Source organism: Nothobranchius furzeri, chromosome 9, assembly GCF_043380555.1.
Source record: "Nothobranchius furzeri strain GRZ-AD chromosome 9, NfurGRZ-RIMD1, whole genome shotgun sequence".
Lineage (NCBI taxonomy): Eukaryota > Metazoa > Chordata > Actinopteri > Cyprinodontiformes > Nothobranchiidae > Nothobranchius > Nothobranchius furzeri.
Window position 1 is genome coordinate 64,584,007 of NC_091749.1, and position 20,898 is coordinate 64,604,904.

At 43.9% G+C, this 20,898-nt stretch overlaps 3 protein-coding genes across 3 annotated transcripts in view; 2 read left to right on the top strand and 1 right to left on the bottom strand.

Moving 5' to 3' along the window:
- LOC107381616 (large ribosomal subunit protein P2) overlaps window positions 1–20,757 on the top strand; it is a 129,465-nt gene extending 108,708 nt beyond the window's left edge. Inside the window, exon 5 of the mRNA XM_070555048.1 lies at window positions 20,412–20,757. Within this exon, the coding sequence (XP_070411149.1) occupies window positions 20,412–20,701 (290 nt within the window). The 3' untranslated portion in view covers window positions 20,702–20,757. The remainder of the gene's footprint in view (window positions 1–20,411) is intronic.
- sult5a1 (sulfotransferase family 5A, member 1) lies at window positions 1,742–5,174 on the bottom strand. The gene is made up of 6 exons (XM_054732654.2): window positions 4,947–5,174; window positions 4,422–4,633; window positions 4,163–4,289; window positions 3,953–4,047; window positions 3,691–3,871; window positions 1,742–2,028 (listed from the first exon to the last, which is right to left on the bottom strand). Exons 1-6 carry the CDS (start codon window positions 5,083–5,085, stop codon window positions 1,895–1,897), a joined length of 888 nt encoding a protein of 295 aa, XP_054588629.2. The 5' UTR covers window positions 5,086–5,174; the 3' UTR covers window positions 1,742–1,894.
- On the top strand, window positions 10,868–20,463 carry dpep1 (dipeptidase 1). Its single transcript, XM_054732647.2, has 10 exons — window positions 10,868–11,139; window positions 11,322–11,448; window positions 13,962–14,094; window positions 14,222–14,372; window positions 16,519–16,588; window positions 17,203–17,379; window positions 17,764–17,848; window positions 17,939–18,014; window positions 18,136–18,271; window positions 20,093–20,463. Exons 1-10 carry the CDS (start codon window positions 11,021–11,023, stop codon window positions 20,267–20,269), a joined length of 1,251 nt encoding a protein of 416 aa, XP_054588622.2. The 5' UTR covers window positions 10,868–11,020; the 3' UTR covers window positions 20,270–20,463.
- Window positions 20,758–20,898: the final 141 nt, after the last annotated feature.

Sequence of the window (20,898 nt, forward strand, 5' to 3'; positions counted from 1 at the left end):
CGACCAGAAAAGGGTGGCTTGCCAACTCCGGGTTGGGAGAGAGGTCCTACCTCAAGTGGAGGAGTTTAAGTATCTCAGGGTCTTGTTCACAAGTGAGGGTAGGAGGGATCGGGAGATCGACAGGCGGATTGGTTCGGCGACTGCAGTGCTGCGGACGTTGAGCCGATCTGTCGTGGTGAAGAGGGAGCTGAGCCAGAAAGCCAGGCCCTCGATTTACCGGTCGATCTACGTCCCAATCCTCACCTATGGTCATGAGCTTTGGGTAACGACCGAAAGAACGAGATCGCGGATGCAAGCGGCCAAAATGACTTTCCTCCGTAGGGTGGCCGGGCTCAGCCTTAGAGATAGGGTGAGGAGCTCGGACATTCGGGAGGGACTCGGAGTAGAACCGCTGCTCCTCCGGATCGAAAGGAGTCAGTTGAGGTGGTTTGGGCATCTGGTCAGGATGACTCCTGGACGCCTCCCTGGGGAGGTGTTTCGGGCATGTCCTGCCGGCAGGAGGCCCCCGGGTCGACCCAGGACACGTTGGAGAGGTTGCATCTCCAATCTGGTCCGGGAACGCCTTGGGGTCCTGGTAGAGGTGGCCGGGGAGAGGACGGTCTGGAGCTCCCTAGTTGAGATGCTGCCTCTGCGACCCAGACCTGGATAAGCGGAGGAAGACGACGACGATTTCAGTCAGCACAGTGAATTAACCTGGTTCAGTTGCTGAGCAGAACAAAAACATGACATGGAGATGACTTGATGATGCCACAATGTCACACCTATGGTATGAACTAAAGTAGAGAATAACTTCTGTTTTAGTTGTGCTGCATTGTAAGTAGAAGAAAGTAGGTGGGATTGTGAAAGACAAAAATCTTTCCACAACTATATTGTCAAAATAACGGTGTAGGTAGGTACAATATCATATCTGTTTCTAAATATATCGGGATATCGGCAAACAGTAGTTATGATAACTTGACTTGTACACTGAAAAAGTCTTGAAATTGTCCTGGAAAAGTCCTGGAAAATAATTTCAAGAAAAGAGTGGGAACCCTGAATAATAATAAAAAGGATGGTGATATTTATGTTTATTTGAAAAAAAATATAAAAGATTTACATGGGAGTCAACAAAACGCACCAACACCACTAATGTTACAAAAGTATTTAACTGTTCTGTTGAATTTAGTACAGCATAAATCCCCTCAAAACACACAACCTCCCAATAAATTAGAAAAACTGCATTAGCATAGCCGACATTATTCACAAACACAGCTGTCTGCACAAGAAAATGCACGAAGGATATAAAAGGGCACAGCAGATATCGGTACTGGTTTATATTGTTTTCTGAATTTAAGAGTCAGAGAATATCGGATGTCGGTAAAAAGGGCAATATGGAGCACGCCTAATTTTAAGCTTTAATAACATTTCAAATTGAAATTGTGTGACTTTGCAAAAGCATGCATGAGAGAAAAAATATATTCTTTTTACAGTTTCAATGCAAAGATTATTCAAACATGATATATGATGCATTCATCATTTAATTTGTCAGCCAAAGGGACAAAAGATGCTTCTAACATTACATCAGAGGCTTCCTGAGATGGTGACTTGAGGGGAAGCAACACTTTTCTGAGTGTGTGAAGTGACAGGATACCAAAGGACAGCTCGGCCCTCTGGAATTACAAACCTTTAACCTGTCCTTCTCCCTCTGCTCTTCCTCTGTGTTGGCACAGCTGACGAACTCTTGGCTTCTCGCTCTGCTCTAAAAAGGAAGCTCGTGATTCGGGTTGAGAAAATCAGGTGTGGTGTGAAGAAACGCCTTCATAAAACCAAGATATTAAAGTGTTACAGGAACTTCAGCACAGGCTGAATTTATCGCACCTCAAAACTTATTTGAGATGTTTTCATGAATCTGTCTTTATTGTGGCTCTTGTCTCTCCTCCTCTTCCCACACAAACTCCAAACTGCAGTCCTTCATCTTGGAGTTAAACACGCCGTCAAAATACTGATTCTGCTGCTTTGTAAACATGTTTCTCCAGTCTCCAATTTTACCTGCAACATAAACGGGAAAGACGGCATGCAGACAAAAAAAAAGGATTAACTTAAAAGACAAATGTGGGATTTCCCAACACAAGATAAGGACTTATGTAAAGTTTAAACATAAAAACTCATTTTACATTTTTGTAAAAATTGGCTCGACTTAAAGGTGTGGGACACTCATTTATTGAATGTGTTTGCAGTGGTCTCAAAAGCTCTCTGTCAGACGGAGAGAGAACCAGGACCATGGTGCCAATCAAAATCCATGCTGCTGCGACCCTTATAGGAAGAGACGTGCTCCCCGAAACTCTCTAAAGCCGGGCGGACACTGTGCGACTTTTTCACTCGTAGCACTCAGCTTCAACTCAAACTGTACGACTTCCTCGCAGGGCAGATCTCACGAGTCATGCGCTCACACTGTACGTCCCAGTTTTCGGATGCGACCTGACTGCTCACACTGTGTGTCTGGTAGCAACACGTCGGCCCTAAAAATATGCTAAAAATAGCAGTTTTTACTCAACACGTCAGACTTTTTGGTCTTGTTTTGCCTGTTGTCCTTCGGGAGTGCTGCAGGAGGACACACAGGGATTGATGGGGGTTGGATGAGGAAAACGAAATAAAGTAAATCTGTGTTTTGTGATCAGCTTAATTTGACATGAACACGACAAACACGCTTTCTTGACAATCTTTGTGAGTAAAAAAAACGTGTAGAAACAAAAACGAACAGCGTGTGTTATTAGGGAAATAGCGAGCGAGCGGTATTGATGCAGGATTGCGCATGTGCAGTGAGCGGTTCTGATACATTTTGGGTCACAGCTGCTCGCAGCGCCGCTTCAACAGTGCGATACCCTCACGAGGGACGAGCAAAATATTAAACACACCAGAATTCCGTGCGAGCTCACGATTGCTGATCGGTAGCTGGTCACGTGGTGTTAATCGCCTCTCGTAACCCCCTGTACACTACACGCCGCTCGGCGCAAAACTCGCCCCGATCTCGTGGATTCTCGCACGAGTGGAAAATCGGCTCAAAAAAGTGAAAATTCGCACAGTGTACGCCCGGCTCAAGAAACCACTTCAATGATCCATCTTTGTTTCTGTAATTCTTCTAAGCTTTTGACCTCCAGGTGAAACCGCTAGAACATTCCATCCAGACATCCAAACATTTTCAGCCGCTTATCAGCACGGACAAGTCTGCTGCAGCAGAGGGCGGGATTTCCTGATATTTGGAGATCTCACCTCTGATTCTCTGCAACGCTGATGTTTTATCTCCACAAACACACGCCTGGAGGAGCGTCTGCTGTGTGGTGGAGTTGCTAATGCCAATGGTTAGCATCTGCTAGCCAAGGCATTCTCTTTCCTGGATGCTAAACCAACAACAGCCTTCCCCGCCGTGACTCAAGATGGATGAGTCCATGGAGGATAAGTGACAGTGTGACGTAGATCTGTCCGGCTGTTTTCTACCAGAAGCTAATGCAGGAGATGGTCTTCTATACCTATTTGCATGTTCAGCGTGCATGAAAAGCGCAGAGTGGCTGATTATAATCAGAAAATAAATCATTTAAATATGTCTTCTCAGTGTCTCAAACCTTTAAATAATGATTTAAACACGATTTGTAGTTGCCACGTCTTTTATAAAAGCAGAACTGGTGTTTAGTGAGAAAAGTCTGTGAAGTGAACCTTTCCTCATGAAGGAGCCTTTGCTGTGATTCACTATCTCATCAGGAACCAGGCTGTAGTTGCACATCTTGTTGTCCTTCATGCTGCTGAAGCTGCAGTGTTGCACACAGCTGTTGCGCTCATCCTCCAGCAGAGGACGCTGCAGGAAAGAACTCACCCTGTCCACGGTTCCAGGCAGGTCCTGACATGAAGAGAAGAGCAGAAACTCAACAAGAATCCTCAGGACTACGTAACTAACAAGGTGCCAAAATCAAATATTTACCATCGACATCTCCTCAAAGGTGACGTGGAGCAGATTCAGAGCTGCTTCCTGACCCATCCAGCCATTAATGTGCTCAAACCAGGAGCCATAGTGCTCTGAGGATAACATGAGTTCAAATAAAAACTGAATTTAATCGTTTTTGTGATGTCTAGAAGCAAAATTATGAATAAATCAAGTGCAAATAATAGATAAAAGGCTCTGTCGGCTCACGTTCGCCTTCCAGGAACTGATTTAAAAACTCAGAGAATGAACCAGGCTCAGGAAGGAAATTGGTGAATTGGTGGAAGTGGTAAAAGGAGACCACCACGTCTTTGGGGTTTCTGCTGACATAGATGACCTGTGGGACAACAAGGAGCAGCAGTGATTATTTAGAGCATCTGAGCCACTGATGCATTTACTAAAAACTGGACAGCCAAAGCAGTGAAACAAAGGGCTTCACCACTTATGGAAGTTAAGAAGCTAATCTGACCTTGGTCTTGGAGCCCTGGAGGGCGGGGCCCAGCAGGTGAGAAGGCAGGTGCGTGGTGAGGACTCGAAGCGTGGAGGGTGAGGCATTTAACATTTCTGCTAAATAAATGTGCTCCAACCAGGGAGCTCGGGTCCAGTTTGGAACCGTCTGGGACAAGTGGGGGTCGCCTCGGCTTGAAATAAGACCAACTATTTCCTGCATCCACGTGGTGCCTGTTGACACAAACCAAAAAGTTTCATTATTTTGCTGAACTGTAAAAATGTAACCCCATCTGTAGCCGGTTAGCATGCAAACGATAACTGAAAAAACTTGGGAATTTATAATTTTGCACATTATGTAGAGAAGAGAATTGCATTGCAGCCCTCCTTCACATGTCTGTCATTGTGCTGATCTATTGTTAGGACTTTTGATGTGTTTGTTCCCAGAAGGTTTGAGGTCAATCATGATTCAACAGACCAGACACCATCAAACACGAGCAGCTAAGATCTCATAAAACCAGCATTCCTTGTTGTCGTCTCCCCCTACCTGACTTTGGAAAGGACACAATGAGCACATCCGTGTCTTGAAACTGAAATTTTACAGCGAGTTGTAAAGAATCCTGTGTGTGCAAGTGTCCTGGATACAAAATACCGTGGAACATCTCTGTGGCATCCAGCCTGGCCATGTCTAGTTGGTGCTCCTGATCTCTCCTCTGATCGGTGAGAAAAGCCGAGAAAACTATACGTATCAAATTTACACAGATGAGGGCGTGAACAGACCTCCTCAGTGGGGCGTTAGTCATCGTGAATGTCCCTCGCATGCATGAACCTGAGTACTAACTTCATCTCTCATTTAGGACGTTCGGATCAAAACCACCTTATTGGTTTAATATTCCATTCAGTTAAATAGTTTATTTATAAAACCTCAACAATAATCATCTTAAGGCACTTATGCATAAATGCATTTAGCCCGAAGCTGTGATTGCTGAGTGGCACCTACCGAATTAGTAAATGAGCCTTGTGGTGAAATCATTGATGATGAAGTCAAAGGTGTGTGACCAGGCCAGGCCAGGCTAGGCTAGGCAGCTTCATTCATATTGAATATTTCACACACAAAAGAAATTCAACGTGCTGTCCAGGAGCAAGAACATCAAACATTAAAATCTACGTGACAACATCATGTTTGTCTCCACAGCGTTGTTCAGCTGGAGCATAACTGCGTTTTCAATAGTTGTCCCAATGAAAGGGAGATTCATCACTACTCTATCACTAGCCTTTATCTTTGCTTAGCCATCCGACCATCCATCCATTTTCATCCGCTTATTCGGATTCGGTTTGCGGGGGCAGGAGCCTAAGTCGAGAGGCCCAGACTTCCCTGTCCCGAGCCATTTGGGCAAGCTCCTCCGGGGGAATCCCAAGGAGTTCCCTGGCCAGGTGAGAGACACAGTCCCTCCACCGTGTCCTGGGTCTACCTTTAGGCCTCCTCCCAGTTGGACATGCCTGGAAAACGTCACCAGGGAGGCATCCAGACCAGATGCCCGAGCCATCTCAACTGGCTCCTCTCGATGTGGAGGAGCAGCGAATCTACTCCGAGCCCCTCCCGGATGACCGTGCATCTCACCCTATGTCTAAGGGAGAGCCCAGCCTCCAGGAGAAGAAAACTAATTTTGGCCACTTGTATCCACGATTTTGTTTTTTCTGTCACTACCCAAAGCTTAGACAGACCGGTATGACACCCGCATCACTGCAGATGCAGCACCAGTCTGCCTATCGACCTCACGCTCCAGTTTTCCCTCACTCGTGAACAAGACCCCGAGATACTTAAGCTCCTCCACTTGGGGCAGGACCTCATCCCTGACCCAGAGAAGGCATTCTACCCTTTTCTGAATCTTTGCTAAGCATCCCAGTTTTACACTTGGTTACTCATTTTAAACACGGAGAGATGTTGTTGGCTTAATTTTGTATTTAGCTAAAAATTACCTGAGGCATGGACCAAAGGGTAAAACTGGATCTGTCATTTTTTAATCCCATAATTAAACAAACAGATGCACTCTTTCATGTTAAGGTTTAGTTTTGGACTGCAAGCCTTCAAGCTTTATTTTTTAAGTTTGGTAAATGCGATTTTTGACCACCTCAAAGCAGTCAGCAAGGCTATGAACGTGATTATGGCCTCTGGTAGCTCCTCCTCCTCTTCCAAGAATTCTGAAGCTGACTGAACCTCAGAGGCAGTGGCGGCTCCAGAAATCTTTTTCTGCAGGTGCTATGAAGGAGCTAGTCTTTTTATTGAGGGTGCTATGAAGGAAGTGGACAATCATTAATATACATCATAAACATGTGAACAATCGCTGACTTTTCCATGAAATCATAAACACATACAGCCACACAGAAAACCATCTATAGTGTTGCAAGGTTAGCTAACGTTAGTGTTAGCATTTCCAGCGGCAAAACCCTCGACTGCTGCGGCGGTTGAGGGTTGACTCTCTTCATCCAGATCCGTAGCTTTTTGTGGGTCTGAGATCACTTCCAAAGACTCATTCGTTTCTGACTGAACCCGTGGAAATGTGGGCAACAAAAAACGATCCATTTTACCACTTTCACTCGTTCACAGGTGGAAAATGAGGTCAAAGGTTAAAATCAGTTTCCTGTTTTGGTTTAAGTTTTTACTATCTATGTGATAATTATTGTTTTGTATGTTAAATATTATCACATCCACACGTTAAATTACAATTAAATTGTAAAAAAAAAAATCTAATATTTACTTGGGGGTGCAATGACTAATCCAGGGGTGGCTATAGCGCCCCCTAGGCGCCACCACTGCTCAGAGGTAGAAACAAACCAGTTGAACCAGTGCAGCCCAGATCTGCTGCAAATGGTCGCATGCATAATCGTCTTCAGCCTCTCAGCCTCTAGTCCACCTGAGAAAGACTTTCACAACCGGACATTTTCTAAATGATTCATAAGAATAACAAATAATATTTGCTATACATTTATTTCAATCCTGTGTACTTTCAAAAGACCAACTTGTGCAAAGTTTACAGCAGTTTTGGGACAAGCTGTGGTACTCCAGCAGGTTGCATGGTCTTGATCCCACTGAGAGGTTGCACCTGTGAGTGAAGGGTTAAGAAACTGTCTCCAGCTGAGAGACGGGAACAGAAATGGCTGTTTCTCTGAGGGAAATGACAGGTAGCGGTTAAATCAGGCCAGTGGGTTTTCTTCTTGGACATTTGAGCTGCAGTGGTTCCTCCAGATGATAAGTTACTTCAGAGGCTTGACTGTGTAACGTCCAAAAGTATATTGACCAACATTATAACCTTTCGTCTACAGAAACAAATCCACTTTCTGTTTGGCCTTCCAAACCCAGAAGGTTCTGCTCAGTGCGTGTTGACATACAAGAAAGACAACGGAACAGAAAAGGTCTCCAGCACTCCGCATGAAAGCCAGACGTCAACCTTCTTCACTCTGAGTAAGAGAAGACGCCATGATTTTACAACTCATAAGCTTACAATGTGATGAATGAACAAAATGGTAAAATGAAAAGTTTGAACAATCTGTGCTTAAACCAACAATGGCTTTAAAATGAATATTGTTCTTACAATGATCCTTTTATATCACAAATCAGTGTGTGTTTGATTTAACACGTTAACCATTGTTTACACCGTTTACACTCATACACTCACATAAGTTTAAAGATTCTCACTCACAGCGGTACGATTCTTGTATCTGAGGAGGGCGTGGCTTTCTGAGGGATGTTGGTAAACACACAGAAACGTGTCAAGTTCTGATGTTGTTGCAGAATTTAATGTAAATGTAATTTTACATTTATTAACATCTGCACAATAAATACTTTGAATTAACTTTATTTAGGTGTCTGGCTTTAACACTGAGAGGTGCAGAGTTAAGATTTAACACTTAAATTCAGAGTTGAAAACTGATTCAGTTTTAGGAATTTTGTGCATCAACTGATGTATTTAGTGACCGTTTAGCATGAAAATGAGGTGGAAAATGTCCAGATGTCGGTCATGGATATCAGCCCATAAAAATCGGCAGTACACATCGAGGATCGGCTGACCATGTCTCTGTAGTTTTAGTGGTTGAAGGTTACAATCGGCGAGGCAAGGCAGCTTTATTTATACAGCACATTTCATAGACGGAGGCAATTCATTGTGCTTTCCATCAGCAAAAAAAAAAAAAAAAGCAGGAACATTAAAATCAACATGAACAGCAGAACAGAAAATACATTAAAAATGAAAAAGAAACTAAGTTAAAGGGTGAGCAGTTACAGCGCAGAAGGGACAGCGCAAGAACTGATGAAAACATGAAGGTTTTCTATTTAGATTTTTACGTTTCTAGACTTGGGACACATCTGAGGTCACAAGGAAGCTAATGCCACCTGTGTGCAGCATAGTAGCTAAAAGTAGCGTCACCCTGTTTGGTTCTGACCCGAGGTTCTACCAGCTGACCGCTTCCTAAGGTTCTCAGAGCCCTGCTTGGTGTATATAAAGGAAGGAGATCCGACACGTATTCTGGCCCCATGCCTTTGGGTGATTTATGAACTAGCAGAAGCACTTTGAAATGGATTCTGTAGTTTACTGGTAGCCAGTGTATGGATTTAAGAACAGGAGTGATGTGCTCAGTTCTCTTGGTTCTTGTTAGGACTCTAGCAGCTGGTAGGTTATTGCCTTTGTGTGTTTACCTGTAATCATATTTTTCTTTTCTTTTTTCTCTGTCTGTGCTGCTGTAGCAAGTCCCCACTGTGGGATCAATAACGTCAACACATTCTCACACCCAAGCAGGGGCGGATTTAGGACTGAAGAAGATCCGGGGATTAACACACGCGCGCACGCACGCGCACACACGTGACACGCACTAGTCAACATCATATATGTCTTGTACCACATAATGTTTAATCTGAAGCTACATATTAAGCATTTTCAGGGCAGAGTATTGTTCCTGTTCGTGTTTAGTGTGAGATGATAGTAAATATTCCCTTTCTTTCTCCAACCACTTTACCTGATAAGCTAACTTTAGGCAAACCAGCAGCACAACAAATATTTTCAAATAAGACTCACAAACCTGAGTCAACACCAGTCTCATCAAAGCTGGGGTTCTGTCGTTGTACTTTTGGTCTAAAAAACGTCCTTATGTCCATCTTCACTCATGCGTTTCAGACAGAGAGTGCAGAAGATGCCAGCTGCTGAAGGGCTTCTTCTTCAGTGGTGGAGGCTCAGGCAGGCTGTATACAAACTACTGCCAGCTGCGCCCTCTCTGTTGGACTTTGGTACTGCATGTTACTTCCGCGATTTAGATCCGGGGCTTTTCATGAAACATCCGGGGCTTCAGCCCAAGTAGCCGGGCCTAACGCCGCCCCTGCACCCAAGGCGTCAAAATATGACGCTTGTGTCCAAGCCTCAATATATGAAGAATCGGGACGCCCCAGCACGTCAGGAGACAACGATCAGGGACACGCTGGGCCGCGTGGCTTCGTTGGCGTCACTGTTTGACGCGCGCGGTTGCACGGACATTATGCGACTATTTAACCTTTCCCTCACCCCAATCCTAACCTTAAGGTCCGTAAACTGTGACCTTAAGGTTAGGATTGGGGTGAGGGGAAGGTTAAGTAGTTCACAAGTAATTCTAATGTCCGTCTCACCACAGGCGTCGGATACCGACGCTTTGGGACGCTGCGTCAGCTGTTTGTCCCTGATCGTCGTCTCCTGATGCGCTGGGGCATCCCGAATCGTCATATATTGAGGCTTGGACACACGCGTCATATTTTGACGCCTTGGGTGTGAGAATGTGTTGATAAAGTCTCGTCTCTTCTCTTCTCTTCTCTTCTCTTCTCTTCTCTTCTCTTCTCTTCTCTTCTCTTCTCTTCTATTCTATTCTATTCTATTCATTCTATTCTATATTTTGGAATCGGTAACATGTGAATTAAATTTTAATTTAGAGTCCAGAATAACCCCCAAATATTTGAACTCTGATACTTCGCTGATTTCCTGTTTATCCATGTTTACACTGAAGTGTTTCTGCGCCTTTCTCTTCAAAGAAAAACACATAGAGAATGTTTTTGTGTAATTTAAGGTTAGGCAGTTGTCCTGCAACCACTGGGATAATCCAGCTAACTGCTTATTTAATGATTGTACAGCCTGATTAGGAGTGTCAGCAGTTACATGAACAAACCTCTAATCCAAACCCATTCAGGTCTTTTTCATTCTGAATTAAAGGTGCGTTATAACTCCTTCGTCTCTGAACTAATTATGCTGAATTCTCTTTCATGTTTTCCAAATTAATCTGCGGGATTTTTACTAACCTAAAACTTTTGCTTTTTGAGGGTTTTGTGTTTGTTTAAGATCACAATTATGAAAACACTTTTACCACCAGATTTGTGATGTAACTTTAGGTTTAACCATGCCCAACACTACCAGAAGGAGCATTTGTACAGCAATTTACAACCTAATTATACATTAACCCAACAAAGCAGTAAAGTTTTCCTCTAAGCTGCTCTTGGCTCAGCTGGAGCTCTGAAGCCTGAGGACAAAGACGGAGAAATACGCTCATCGTTTTAGAAAACTGGATGAATATCAGCAGATATTTAAATCTGGATTATCTGAATTTGAAGAGATGCTGGCTGAGTTTGTCGTTTTATGTTTGTGGTTCGGTTCTTGTGCCGTCACCGAGGCTGAGGATGCCAGCATGACCCGAGCTCTGAAGCTGATGTCTGAGACGCCGCTCATCGACGGGCAAGTTAAATTTACTTTTCCTTTCTAGACCTGCTCCTGCAGCTTTCATTAACAATAACAGCGGTAAACATTTTTTATCACAAAGTAAAAACCGATAATATTCTGTTACGGCTCCAATTTATTGCTTTTGAATCTGTTTTAATCAAACGTCTTCAGATTGTAATATTTATGACTTTATCTAGTCACAACGACCTACCTTGGCAGCTTAGAGGGCAATTCAACAATCAAATCAAAGAATTGGACCTACACACACTGTCAACAACACACACCAACATCCGAAAGATCAAGCAGGGACGACTTGGAGCACAGGTAAGTCACAGTTCTGCACCCTGCAATCACAGTCGCCATGCTTTTTGTCTGCTGCTGCTCTAAAAGCTGCAGAGATGTTTTCTGCCTGGTTGGCTGGAGAACTGATTATTAGCTTTTTACTTCACAGTGTCTGTCTGTGCACAACAAGACGTTTTAATCTAACAATGCTGTCACAGCAGAAATAATCAGACAGTCCAGCTCTCTTGTTGTCTCCCGTTAATAGATGTGTGCTTATTTGATCCACTGCTGCAGTTTTCTTCAAAACTGTGAAACTTCTAATTAAACACTCGTTACTGTATTTAAAAAAGCTGAAAGACAAACTGGAGGTGTTGTTGCTCCCAACAGAACGTCTGACCAATCTTTGCTAGAAAACAGATCTCAACATGAAAAATCAGTTTTAATTTACTTTATTTCATTTCAATGTGGTTTAGTTTGAGAAACATAGGAGTCATCTTCACACATACACTCCCTGGCCAATTAAGAAAATGTCACCACCTGGATTTAACTCAGCAAACAGGTGGGAGCCTCCTATTGGATAATTGCTGCCTGGGTGATTATCTTTCAGCTGCAACAAGTTATTCAACCCAACTGGTGCAATGAGTCGCTTTTCATTTCCTAAACAAACATGTGGAAAGACACATCTGGTGGTTGTGGTAAAGATGTTAGTCTGTGTGAGGAGGGTCAGATCATTGTTGCATCAAGCAGAGAAAGCATCTAAGGAGATGCAGAAACGACTAAATCTGGGTTAAGAACTGTCCAACGCGTTATAAAAACTGGTCTGGTCCAGATGAACCCTGCTCCAGAGTGATGTCATGTGTCTGTGCCTATGTATGCAGGTCTGATCTCAGAATTGTGCGTACTGAAACTCTAATTTCCCTCTGGAATTAATAAAGTACCTTTGAATTGAATTTGAATTGAACGGTGCATCAGGGTAAGAAGAGAGGCAGAGGAAGTGATGCACCCATCATGCCTAGTGCCTACTGTAAAAGCCTGTGGTGGCAGTGCTATGATCTGGGCTTGCTGCAATTTTTCAGGTCTAGGTTCAGCAACAGGATGTGCTCCAAGGATTAGGTCAGCTGACTACCTGACTATACTGAAGGACCAGGTTATTCCATCTTCCCTAATGGCACGGCCATATTCCAAGAATACAATGTCAGGATTCTCAAATAGTGAAAGAGTGGTTCAGGGAGCACGAGACATCATTTTCACACATGGATTGGCCACCACAGAGTCCAGACCTTAACCCCATTGAGAATCTTTGGGATGTGCTGGAGAAGGCTTTGTGCAGTGGTCAGACTACCATCATCTATGCAAGATCTTGGTGAAACATTAATGCAACACTGGATGGAGATAAATCTGATGACATTGCAGAAGCTTACTGAAGCAACGCCACAGTGAATGTGTTACTCAGATCCAGTAAATCACATATAAGAAACGTAGAAAAGTTGCAGAGAGAACTTTTCCTTTCTTCAGGAATCTTCTACACACACCAATGAGATTTTCTTAAAGGCAAGCAGGATGCGCCAAACCCGGATTAGGTTTTGAGAATCATTGACGATGGTGGATAAGACCAGAAAGGTTAGAGTAGACTGAGGTACTCCGAGTAAAGGCACATGAGTAGAAGTCTCAGGTTAGCTTGTATTTTGACTGGATGAATTAGACTTTTAGTGTTTTTGATTGGTCCAACCAAGTTGGAAAAGAGTAGAATGCCTTCTCCAGGTCAGAGTTGAGGTCCTGCCCCAAGTGGAGGAGTTTAAGTATCTTGAGGTCTTGCTCACGAGTGAGGGAAAGATGGAGCGTGAGATTGATTGGTGGATTGGTGCTGCGTCTGCAGCAATGTGGGCATTGTACCGGTCTGTCGTGGTGAAGAGAGAGCTGAGCCGGATGTAAAAAGTTCTCGATTTACCGGTCGATCTCCGTTCCTACCCTCACCTGTGGTCATGAGCTTTGGGTAGTGGCTGAAAGAACGAGAGTGCTGATACAGACGGCCAAAATGAGTTTTCTCAGCGGGGTGGCCCGGCTCTCCCTTAAAGAAGCTCGGTCGGCAGAGTTAACCCGTTGCTCCTCCCCATCAAGACGAGCCAGTTGAGGTGGCTCGGGCATCTGGTTAGGATGCCTCCCTGATGAGGTTTTCCAATCGCATCCATCCAGGAGAAGACCTAAGGAAGACACAGGACACACTGGAGGGACTATGTCTCTCGGCTGGCCAGGGAACACCTTAGGATTCCCCCAGAGGAGCTGGCCCAAGTGGCTGTGGAGAGGGAAGTCTGGGCCTCCCTGCTTAGGCTGCTGCCCCCACGTCCCGACCCAGGATAAGCGGAAGAAAATAGATAAATGGCTGAATGGATGATTGATTCAACGAACCAGATTTTTAGATGATGCCGAGTCAAAGTTTAGGCTCTGCAATCTTACAATACCATCAAACGTTTGAAATAAGGCAGCTGAACTGGTGTTTTGTGTCTGCTTGGTTTGTTTCGACCGTTCCAGAGCTTCGTTCTTTGTCTTCTTCTCAGTTCTGGTCAGCTTATGTACCTTGTCAAACCCAGTACAAGGATGCGGTGAGACAGACACTGGAGCAGATAGACGTCATCCACAGGATGTGTGAGAAATACACAGAAACCTTCATGTTCGCCACCAGCAGCCAGGGTGAGATGTGTGTGTGTGTGTGTGTGTGTGTGTGTGTGTGTGTGTGTGTGTGTGTGTGTGTGTGTGTGTGTGTGTGTGTGTGTGTGTGTGTCTGTCTTCTCACTCATCAGCTGTTAAACCTGCACAGACATCCTCGACGCCTTCAGGTTGAATAAGACGGCCAGTCTGATCGGGGTGGAGGGCGGTCACTCCATTGACAGCAGCCTGGGCGTCCTGCGCACCATGTACCAGCTGGGCGTCCGCTACCTCACACTCACACATTCCTGCAACACTCCCTGGTAAGGAGCCACTTCATTAGAGAGCAGTTCTCATCGAGGTTCGGTTACATCCGTGTGGTGCAGAAAGAGATGAGTTTGGGTTTCACTGTGGGAAGTTTCGGGGATTTCTGCCCGTCGCACCAGAAGATCGGATTCTAGTTGGATTAACTGGTAACCAGCTGGACAAAAGCAGAATGTGAACAAAACTACAGTTAAACAGGTTTTCTATACAAACATTCCCCGTTGACTGGTATAGGTTGCAAATTGTGTTTTTATTCCACAGATTTTAGTTTGAAACTGAAAATTGTTGCGATCCAGCCGCAATGAGAGCAAAACACATAAAACCTTTTCACACTGAAGACTCAAAGCTTGTTCAGATTGTTGCTTGTTCTCCTACAAATAAACATTTTCTCACAATGAGGGTTTAAAGGTGTGGTTTACGCATTCGTTCAGTGTTTTCTAGTGTAAGTCAGTCACTTGAGTCATTAGGATTAGGGGTGAGATGCAGAAGTTAGTTGGTGGGATTAAAACAGCAGGATTATTCATTATTATTATTGATATGCACACACCTCGCTTCTGATTGGCTAACAGAACGCGTTTAGCCATGTTGCAAAGTTACGATCACCAAGACACACTCCTCTCTCTCTCTCTCTCTCTCTCTCTCTCTCTCTCTCTCTCTCTCTCTGTCTCTCTCTCTCTGTCTCTCTCTCTCTCTGTCTCTCTCTCTCTCTGTCTCTCTCTCTCTCTGTCTCTCTCTCTCTCCTTGCTGCAAAACAAAAGCCTTCCTGTGGGCCCTTCCTGTGGGCGAGCGCGGGCCAGGGTGGGCGAGGCCATGAATGCATATTTAGTGTGACATAGATCTGTGTGGATTTTCAAATCCAAGCTTTTCACTGTCTGTTTTCGATCAGAAGCTAATGCTTCTGGTGTAGGCAGGTAGGTGTAGACGACCGTTTCGACCAATTATAATCTGAAATGGTCATAAAAAATGTTTTTTCAGTCAACCACACCTTTAATGGCTCGTCTCACATTTTTCACATCGTAACTTCTAAACGCAGATGGTAAGGGGATTTGTTTTTCCAGAAGGAAGGTCGACATTACGGTTGGATGGGCGAGATCGTGTAAAAGCAGGCACATTTTAGTTTTATGGCTAACTTCTGGTAGCGTTGCAGCCCAGATAGAAACGTGTGAACGTTTGTGTTAACAGATGATCAGTTCACTGGTAATGAGTGAAGAATCTGCTGCTGTTGTTTCTAAAAACTCTTCACAAACTACAGTTTATTTTCTCTTAACAAATCTAAAACGAATGCATTAAAACTGTGGGAGGGTTGATTCCGCTAGCGCTCTTGCTTGATGATTTTTAGAGGTGCTGAAAAAAATCGATTCAAGTCTGAATCAGGATTCTTATTTATAAAGATTCAGAATCGATTCACAAAGGTTCAGAATCGATCCCAGGAACTCAAATGTTTGGCATGTTACAGGTTTGAGATGCACTTTTGTCTGTTTTTTTTATCTTTGTTAGGAGAGTCAGTACTCCGTTTACTTTTGTGGTCCCATAAATTGAGATGATTTATTTTTTAATCTGCTGATAAGAGGGAACTAGAATGTAATTTTTTCCATACCCAGAAATCTGAGATATTCTTATATGTATTTTCTAAGTTGACAAGTGAGTACTCAGGATTACTCGTGTGTTCATTTGAAGTTATTGATAAATGAGAGAAAACATTTTCCTTTGTAGGAAATCTGAGGCACTCAAACGTTAAACTTGTTTCCACAGATACTTAAAAAGTATTTGACCGTATTACTTTCAAAGCTACTGTTAGGTAACTACAGATTTGTAATATTTTACAAGGTAAGCAAAAATAAACGTTGCCTTCTGGTCAAAAGATTGCTTCTGTTTACAGTTTTAGAATCACTTTATTTCACCTTGTAAATTAGCCTTTTTTTTAGTATGACCAGTTTAAAGTAAAATAAAGAATTTCCTATAGCTTTAACTAACTTGCACAACAAAGTAGTTAATCCTGGAACTGACACTCTTTGTTAACATTGATTGTGAATCGATTTAAATCGAGAATCGATTCTGAATCGAATCGGCACCCCGAGAATCGGAATCGAATCAAATCGCGAGTTGCTCTGAGATTCACATCCCTAATGATTTTCTTCTCCTCAGGGCAGACAACTGGCTCGTCGACACCGGATCAGAACCATCCCGGCACAACGGCCTATCCTCTTTTGGAAAGGTAAGAAGTTCTCGCAGTCTTTAGTTATTAATACTATAAAAAAGACAGAGTGGTTGCAGGTGGGGTTAGGGTTACCCTAACCTTAACCTTTTCATTGTCTCATGAGTCCTAATCAGAGGAATGATTGCCGTGAATGTGTTACTAGGGAATGCTGCGGTAGAGATTATTTCAGTAAACATTAAAAACACAGAAAAGCAGTTTAGTAACAGAGGATGAGGCTGCTGGTGAGAGTTTGATGGAGTAAAGGTTCTCACGAATATGCAACAGAAATCTGCTAAATGTAAGTTTTTATTTTATTTTATTTTAAATGGGAAACATTTGACAAATTCAGTGAAATAATCCAAAAATTCTTTGGTAGTTTGTTGTCTTCTTTATTATTTTTTTATTCATATAAAGTGTCAAAGTGAAGACACGTTACATAAAAATAAGTCTACATCATGGTTCTGATGCATCTATCATCAGTTTTCTAGATTTGCAGTTGATCCAAGATGAACTTTCCAGTAAGACGCTGTTAAAACCAGATAGATAGATTAAGATTAAACGACCAGACAGACAGGGAGTGACTCCATGCAATCTGCTGGGTTTTCATATTTTTAGTATTTTGTTTGCGACAGCAACTCATCGGTGAGATGAACCGTCTGGGGGTGATGATCGATCTGGCTCACGCGCCTCTAAGTGTGATGAACCAGGTGCTGGACTGGTCCAAAGCTCCAGTAATCTTCAGCCACTCCTCCGCCTACAGCGTCTGTCCTCACAGGAGGAACGTCCCAGACGAGGTCCTGGTCAGAGTGGTGAGTCGGATTCAGAAGACAAAGATTATCATCTAATCTGTGTTCACTGCACTGGAGTGAGGTCCAGGTGGCCTGACTGTAATGAAGTTTCTCCTGGAAGTGTGGAGCTTCTGTTCTCAGAGATAAAAAACTCATAAAAACCAGTGATGATGATCACCAAGCCGGGAGCAGGAGGCGTATTTCACACAGCTTTATGAGATAATAAAGAGATAAACGAAGGTGATCCGCTCTGTAAAAGATTCACAATCAGGGCTTTAGAACGCCCGGATGTGATCCGGATCACGTTATTCCTCATTCTCCAGAGTTTCCTGTAGAAAAAAAGCACAAAAAAAAAGGACTAATCTTCCATCGTCCACATATCTTTGTCTCTGTCTGCCTCTCCAGAATCAAACTGGAGGAATAGTGATGGTGAACTTCTACAACGACTATGTGACCTGCAGTAAAACAGCTAAACTCTCAGATGTTGCAGGTGAATTAATAAATGTTTACAACATTTCTCTTCCTTTATAAAACAATAAAAAAAACTCAAGACTCCTTATGTTTACTGCTGCCGTTGCAGATCACTTTGACCACATCAAGAAGGTGGGAGGAGCAGGAGTTATTGGCTTTGGAGGAGATTATGACGGAGTTTCCAGGTATGAGCTGAAACTGACTTTAATGTTAGAAGAGTTGAAGACCAAGGTAAAAGTGATGTGTGACTACACATATCCCGCCCTGGCCCAAAGATTAACTCACAGGTGTGAGCCATTCTTTTAGACTTCCTGAGGGTTTGGAGGATGTGTCCAAAGTTCCCAGTCTGGTGGCTGAACTTCTGAGGAGAGGATGGACGGATGAGGAAGTGAAAGCTGCCCTCGGACAGAACCTTCTCCGGGTCATGAAGGAGGTCGAGAGGGTGAGGCATTAACATGGAGGGGAGGGGGGTTAGTGCAGTGAAATGAGGATAAAACCTGTAAAATCAGGCAGATTTAGTGTCCACTAAGGTTGGCTGATTTAATTTTCTGGTTTTTGTGCAAAATTTTACAAAGTTTTATTTAGAAAGGATGTGAAAGTTTCTAAGAGTTGCACGAGGTGATGCATACAACATCCATGTTTGTTGTTATTGTTCAGTTTGAGTGTACCAAGCTGAATCAGAACCCGAAAGAATTAAAACACAGATTGTGTGTGTTGTTTATCTGCCTGAAAACATCCATGTCAGAGCAGTCTGGCTTCATCTGGGGCGACGGTGCCACAGGAGTTAAGTGCTCGCACCGTAATCGGAAGGTTGCAGGTTCGAGCCCCGCTCAGTCTGTTGCTGTCGTTGTGTCCTTGGGCAAGACACTTAACCCACCTTGCCTGCTGGTGGTGGTCGGAGGGACCGGTGGCACCAGTGCTCGGCAGCCTCGCCTCTGTCAGTACGCCCCAGGGCAGCTGTGGCTACATCGTAGCTCATCCCCACCAGTGTATGAATGTGTGTGTGAATGGGTGAATGACTGATTGTGTTGTAAAGCGCCTTGAGGGGTTCCAGGACTCTAGAAGGCGCTATATCAAATACAGGCCATTTACCATTTCATTTCTGAACCGGATGAGCCACATTTTTATCTCAACTAACAAAAAAAGTCAAATCAGAAAGTAATGATCGACTTTTTTCCTAAAAGTGTGTGTGTGTGTGTGTGTGTGTGTGTGTGATCCGCTGTGAGGACATATTTTGACTTATAACCTGTAACTTGGGAACATTTGGCAGGTCCTCACAGTGAAAATACCCCTGAAACCTGGTTTTAAGGGTTTGGTGTGAATTAACTTTCCTGTAAGGTTAGCGTCAGGTGTTCTGGTTACGTTTGTGAGATAGCGGGGTTTGCCAATAAATCAAACATTTATCCTTCTCAAGGTGAACTCCTCAATATTCCTTGATGTTGATTTTAGGCCACATCACCCAGCCCCAAGAGAGTTCTCAATGGAATCCCCTTGCCGCCTGACGGCTCTGCAGAGCTTGGTGTGCACGCCGGCTTGATCCGGTCCAATCTGGTTTCTGGCTTTATGGGAAGTGCTTATGCAGGTGGTTGTTCTGATTTTAGATGTGCTGTGTGAGGTGCAATGAGACAGTTGTGCCTCGGTGGGTGCATGCGTACAGTTGGGTGAAAAACCAAACAGTGCCTTGAGGGTTTGGTCATGTGCCGTGCAGAGTACTAGAGAGAAGAAACGGGATAGGGTCTGGTTCATGGGCCAGAGGTCTGCAGTTAGGGCAAGGGTCCAACACGTCAGCATTGAATCCAACTAAAATCAGAAATAGAAGACATCCTCTGAGGCCCAGCAAGGGTTGGATCGTGATTGTGGGACAGCAGTAGCTCAGGAGGTAGAGCAGCAGAAAATTCCAGGTTCGATCTCGGCTCCCGCCAGCCAATTCTGCTGCTGTGTCCTTGGGCAAGGCACTTAACCCAACCAGCCTGCTGGTGGTGGTCAGAGGGACCTGTGGTGCCTGCCTTGCCTCTGCCAGTGTGCCCCAGGGCAGCTGTGGTTACAATGTCGCTCCTCATCAGCAGGGTGTGAATGGATGAATGATACTGTAAAGCACTTTGGAGTCCTCGGACTCAGAAAGGCGCTACACACGTGCAGGTGACTGATCCTCTGTGGGATGCAGGTGCTTTTGTAGTAATAGGGTATGGGTTAGGCAGAGTGGAGTCTCTAAAAAGAAGGGTCCTCAAAATTATAGCAGGACAAACATGTTTCTCTCTCCCAGGTCCGTGACAGCCTGAACAGCTCGATGCCAGATGATGTTCCCATTCCCTACAAGGAGGTGGAGAACCCGTGCAGGACGAGCTTCGGTTACCAAAACGCCGGAAACGAGTTTTCACTCAGCCGAGCGGCTCTTCTGCTGATTCTGATCCTCCAGGCTGGTGTCACATTTAACACTTAAATCTGTCTAAATTAATCCACATGTAATCATAAACACTATTGTCTGGCAAATTTAAAGTTTGGTCAGAAACACAAAAACTAGTAAAATGAGTAAATGACAACAGAGGTTTGTACGTCAGTTTATTAAAAGTCAAGGTTTTCTTCTGCTGAGGAAGGCTGCAGCTGTTGCATTCAAATAAACATCTGCATTCAAGTAAACAGCGCCACCTGGTGTTCAGTAAAGAGAACCGTGCTGTTAAACGTCCACACCAGGGTTAATTTGAAACGTGTCTCAGAAACATTTGGACTAAACGTTAAGAACACAAGACTTTACAAAAAAAAATCAGAAGTTCGTTACAAAATAATGAAATGTACTTACATTTACACACTGACCGGTAACGTTGTAAACATCAACGGAAGTGGAGGGCTTAAATGTGTACAAAACAGAATTTAAGAGATCTGCGCTTCATTTTGTTAATAATAAATACATCTGAGCTGTAGACTCTGAAAGTCCTGCTTGTTTTAATGTTTCTGTGGTTTGACCCTCCTGTCGCACAGGGATGAAAACATCTGGTTTAGCTGCTCTATCACGAACTGGACGGAAAACTAAATAATTTAGGTAAAGCCTGCTAGATTCATCAGTGACCAGTA